The following is a 5,168-nucleotide window of genomic DNA, read 5'->3' as shown; positions in this document are numbered from 1 at the left end:
ACTGATTTTGACTGATTTTAACCTTATAGGCTAAGGATATACACGTGCTTTAAGCTTTTTCTATATCACTTAGTAAGACGGCTTAGATATATAGTATAATAGCCGACTCGTATAGTACATATAATACAACTGGACGCTTGAGAAACCCTCCGGACGCGTGACCAGCTGCCCCGCGTCTCAAAGTGGGTTAGTGGCAAATTACTGCCACGCAGCATTAGGAATCATCTTTTCTACCTACGTCTTCCACTTTGCTTCAAACAATACCTTTGCCGTTCCAGCACGATTCGAGTCTATGACCAAACCTTTCGCCATTAAAAACTTGTCCACAGGGCTTACGGCTCTAAAGGCTGTGAGCCCGAAAGATTTTGAGGAAGCTATTCATAACTTTCCGAGGCAGAAAATCATAAAGTTTATACCCGACAACGCAGTCTCAGAACTAGAAGCTCAATGCCAACCGGTAAGTCGAAATAGTTTCTGATGCATCAGCAAACTGAAGAGTTCTAGGAATTACCCGCTGGCTGGAAAAAAGAAGAACACTGGTTCTCTGCAATCAGCCAAGACACCTTGTTCACAGGCCCCTGTATAATCTATATCGTATATCGAAAGGATACACCTACTATCACTATTGAATCAAGCAAGAGTGAATCATGCGAAGTCCCAAATGATTCATGCATAATTTGTCACGAGGATGTCACAATGAAAGTCGAGAACGGTCACATGAGAGTGCTCGTCGTTCCAATGAAGAAGTCTTCAAAGACAGATCATGATATGAACTATCGTTGTATCTAGAAGGCAATTACCTGGCATCTACAATAAGATGAGGATTTGGCTGTGTTTCATTGCTGACACCGTTGACGTCCTGCAATAGATATTCCGTATTTGGCGGTAGGACTCGTGCTCGCGGTAGGACTCGTGCTCGTAATAGGACTCGTACACGCGGTGGGACTCGTACACGTGTATACAGCGGCTGATCCATGGTTATTCTCGTTATTGCGTGCGTCGATAGAACGAGAGTCGCTGGTCATGTCTTCAAAGATACTGGCGTTAGGAATGAGACTTAGTGGAACTAAGTCATGGCCGCAGCTCGGTGCTCCATCTCCCGTGAGGCTCGGCTCAGTGGCTCGACACTGTTCGCAATTGCTTTGGCTTGCGGTGACTTCCTTATAGGGAGATCTATGAAAAGGTTGAATTGCTAATGGCGAGCTCAGCGGTTCAGCAGGAATACTGGCGAGTAGTTCTTTAGCACCCGTGTGGAGGTCTGTAAGCGGGTTGGAGCCATGTACAGTGTCGAAGTCTATCGAGAATTTATCGAATATATCAATGACGGCGAGTAGCGCCGCTCTAATCTGTAATGCTCAGTCAGAAAAGAATCGTCATAACACAGATTTGTACTTGTTGAGAGCGGTCAATTGCGACAGCTTCTGTAAGGGCCATTTTGGGCCGCACAATGAGCACTTATGATCACGGCACCTTAGTTGCGAGGAAGATGAGAGAAGGTAGGAGGAGTATAGGAGCAGACATTGGAAAGAGGAGTACTTGGGCAATGCAAGTGTCAATCTGTCTTAGTCGCAACACATCTCTGCACGGAGTCGGCACAGCATCCGGACTCGGGGGAACCATCAGATAGCGTAATTACGTCTCGAGTCCATTGCCGCCTGCCTGATGATTATCTTACGCTCCTCCTTCCTTGTACGAGTAAGGCGAACTTTCCGAAGCGAAGTTGGCACATGGCTTACAGGAAAGCACCAAAGGGGACGGGTCGGTAGTGGTAGATGCGGGATCAGCTCAGATCTGGCGCTTTCATAATCTACGTCTACAATTAGGGCGTGGAGTCTGCACACAGTTCGAAGGAATGCACTAAAGCGGGGAGATTCGGCAGTGGTAAGTATGGGATCAGCTTAGGGGGAAGGGTTAGTGATTTGGAAAAAGCATCACGATCGCCCATGGAGTGATGTAGCCATGCGCATTACAGCGGCAAGATCGTCTCGCGTGGGGAAGTCCAAAACCGAGCTATGGATCAGGACGTCTGTGATCACTTCTGGGACATTAGGATATATACGTATCACATAGTCCTTGACCGGCCAGTCACCGCTACTAGATTGCAGTACGCACACTCATCGTTTGCCTACTATCTACCCCGTTCTAGTTATATATAATTATGTCATGAACGAACCGATAAGCACTGTAACCAGCGTCGATGGAGCGACATCATATATGTTGAGCGTCTTACAACAACCAAAGACATCTCGAGCTTGTGGTTACGGGGAGAAAGGTAGGTCAGCAAGTCTATATCCGTCAGGTACTGATTCAATAAGCAGCCTTTGAACAGCGCCGGCCAATCGACCCTCCTCCTATTATAGAGCTCCACATTTTCGATAACTACGCCCAAGAAGAAACTCAAGTCCAAGTGTTCGGAACTTTTTTTCTCGTCGCGACAATAGAAAGCGTCAGTCCCTACGAAAAACCCGCGCAAAGTTCGAACGATGAACTTATGATTGGAATTTCTGTTTCTCATATGCAGTGCCCGAGCCTTGGTAAAAGTGCATTTTTTGTCTTCCCGGACCTATCAGTCCGCCGTTCGGGATCGTATCGCTTAACGTTCACCTTGTATAGCCTCTTTACGGATTACCTAAGTGCTTTAAGTGGCTTCTTTCCCATTCTCGGCGTATAATTCAAACAAATTTACTGGTCTTTTGGGCACTACCGAGCTGACTCGTAAATACACGAAGAAAAAGCGTAGCTACCGAGTGCGGGACATCGAGAAAGAGGAACATCTATCGCAGCATCACCGGACCGATCTTGATGACGACGATGTGAACTGGGTATCACAGATATCCGGGCAGAGTACGGTAGCTTATGCTGGCTCTGGTGCCGCCCATACTGATGTTTTACCGGCTGAGCTGTTCGATCCTGGCCAAGAAACCTTTCTGTCAACAAGAATAGACTATTTCTGCGCTCAATGATAGCGTAAACTCATCTGTCTGATTTAAACACCGGATCAGAGAGACGGGAGGAAAAGCAGATCGTGTTGGAAAGGAATCGCAGGGATGGTGTCACAGCTGAAATATCTATATATGGACTACGCTTGTAAATATACATCACCATGGGTGAGATCGATGAGATCGAAGGACGAGGTGCATTTGATGAAAATGCGATGAGCCATAGCGTTGTGTTATTGTGGAATATAATTAGTTGAGAGGAAAAAAAGCGCGGACTTACTCACATGGGCCACGCCTACTTACTAACTTCATCTGGTATAACATGATCACATGATGGTAAGGACTGTCACGTGGTCTTTGACAGTGTGGCATGGGGAAGGCAATTGGGAGTCACGGTCGAAACTGTAGGCCACGATTGCCAAGACACAGAGCGCCTATGACTAATTCGGGTTAGTACTCTATCTACGCTCTACGTAAAGTCGTTAACCCGTCGCATCACCCCATACCGTTTCATAAATTCTGGAAGACATCTAAAAAAAATGGCATTCGCGATCGCATCAGCATCCGTCCTACTAGCTGTTATGCTACTTCATGTTTTCGACCCCTTCAACCTCGTCATTTCCTCCGAAGTGGCAACGTTACCCGCTTCTTCCACCGCAGCGATCGTTGTTCGTCCAGTTGTCACAGATCTTACAATAAGCTTTTCGTCTTCATCCGGTCAACATTTACCCAGTGGACTGGATCCGCGCCAATGGCACCGTGTAGAGAAGGATCTCTATCTATATACTTCCCGGCAAAGTGCGTGGCTGTACGTGGCCTTGATGGATGAACAAGAGCTTGGAGCTGAGGATATGATGGTGGTGGATATTAGAGTTGGCAAGCAGCCGCCCAACCCAGGCTCAGCTAATACGTGGGAAAGTCGACCTGGTGGAATATGGATACTGAGAACCAAGTTTTCTGGTAATATCGGCCAAGCTGTGACACATGTGGACGTACTCTTTGGCCCAGACGCTATTGATCCGCGCCCACAGTGGAAGCTGATACGATCGCCCCTACAAATACAGACTCCTCGAGATGCACATGTTGCAAGTTTAACCATTCTTCATGGCAGGGCTGAGCCTCCACCAGATGCTAAGGCAGGTTTGCGAGTTAGGGAGGACGGCAAATTCAAGATTATCCAAATTTCTGATACGCATATGGTAACAGGTACTGGCATCTGTAAAGATGCTATAGATGCCCACGGAAACCATCTTCCAGAGAATAAGGCTGACCCATTAACCGTCAAATTTATTGAAGAGGTCCTGGATATTGAGGGACCAGACCTTGTGGTGCTTACTGGAGATCAGCTACATCACGATATCCCAGACACCCAATCCGCTCTCTTCAAGGTGGTTGCCCCTATGATTGCACGTTCAATCCCGTTCGCAGCCGTCTTTGGGAACCATGATAGCGAGGGTAGAAACGCCCTATCACGTAAGCATTCCTCTATCCCATCCCTCTTATAGCTACTCAATACGAGCGTTGACCATATATTCAAAATTTGGGCCTGGTTGTATCCTTGCTAACTGGGCTGTAGGCACCGCCCAAATGTCAATACTCCAAAACTTACCCTTCAGCCTCTGCGAGCCGGGACCGGAGCACGTGGACGGTATAGGCAACTACTATATCGAGATTCTAGCCCATTCCCCAGTACAGATTCCATTGGCGACCTTGTATTTTCTGGATTCACACGGGCAGGTGCCTAAGTCAATATATGGTTCCAACTATGAGCCAATAAAGCAAAGTCAAATCGACTGGTTTCTCGACACTACGAACGAGCACGGAAGCCGGCGCGGAAAAGGCAGTAGTAATGGAAACTTTCATCTGTCTATAGTCTACCAACACATACCTCTTCCTGAGTTTGGATGCAGCAATTTAGACATACGCGGTGGAAATCGAAGAGAGCCAACGGAAGCCCCCAGACGTAATTCTCATTTCTATAATGCCTTGGTCCAGAGTGGAATATCAGCCTTGGGCTGTGGGCACGACCACGTGAATGACTTTTGCGCTCTGCTGCCATTCAAACGACAACAAAACCGTTCAAAGACCCTGACTCGCCCTTGGCTGTGTCATGCAGGTGGTAGCGGGTTCGGCGGATATAGCTCGGTCGGTAAACATCGATTTCACCGCCGGATGCGGGTGTGGGAGCTCGATACGTCTACAGGCGTGCTGACGACTTGGAAGCGGGTC

The 5,168-nt window shown here is 47.6% G+C and overlaps 3 protein-coding genes across 3 annotated transcripts; 2 read left to right on the top strand and 1 right to left on the bottom strand.

The window, feature by feature from the left end:
• Positions 1-836: 836 nt before the first annotated feature.
• Positions 837-1,434, bottom strand: EJ05DRAFT_490912 (uncharacterized protein; the record flags this gene model as incomplete). Its single annotated transcript, XM_033745930.1, has 2 exons — positions 837-1,346; positions 1,393-1,434. The coding sequence occupies 2 exons, from the start codon at positions 1,432-1,434 to the stop codon at positions 837-839; spliced, it is 552 nt and encodes a 183-aa protein (XP_033594870.1).
• Positions 1,435-2,163: 729 nt separating this feature from the next.
• Positions 2,164-2,671, top strand: EJ05DRAFT_446713 (uncharacterized protein; the record flags this gene model as incomplete). Its single annotated transcript, XM_033742248.1, has 2 exons — positions 2,164-2,272; positions 2,319-2,671. 2 exons carry the CDS (start codon positions 2,164-2,166, stop codon positions 2,669-2,671), a joined length of 462 nt encoding a protein of 153 aa, XP_033594869.1.
• Positions 2,672-3,353: 682 nt separating this feature from the next.
• EJ05DRAFT_515665 (Metallo-dependent phosphatase) lies at positions 3,354-5,151 on the top strand (the record flags this gene model as incomplete). Its single annotated transcript, XM_033748629.1, has 3 exons — positions 3,354-4,412; positions 4,516-5,084; positions 5,143-5,151. The coding sequence occupies exons 1-3, from the start codon at positions 3,479-3,481 to the stop codon at positions 5,149-5,151; spliced, it is 1,512 nt and encodes a 503-aa protein (XP_033594868.1). The 5' UTR covers positions 3,354-3,478.
• Between the last annotated feature and the right edge of the window lie 17 nt (positions 5,152-5,168).

This window comes from Pseudovirgaria hyperparasitica (assembly GCF_010093815.1).
Source record: "Pseudovirgaria hyperparasitica strain CBS 121739 unplaced genomic scaffold EJ05scaffold_75, whole genome shotgun sequence".
Lineage (NCBI taxonomy): Eukaryota > Fungi > Ascomycota > Dothideomycetes > Acrospermales > Acrospermaceae > Pseudovirgaria > Pseudovirgaria hyperparasitica.
This window is presented reverse-complemented; position numbering and strand designations above follow the sequence as displayed.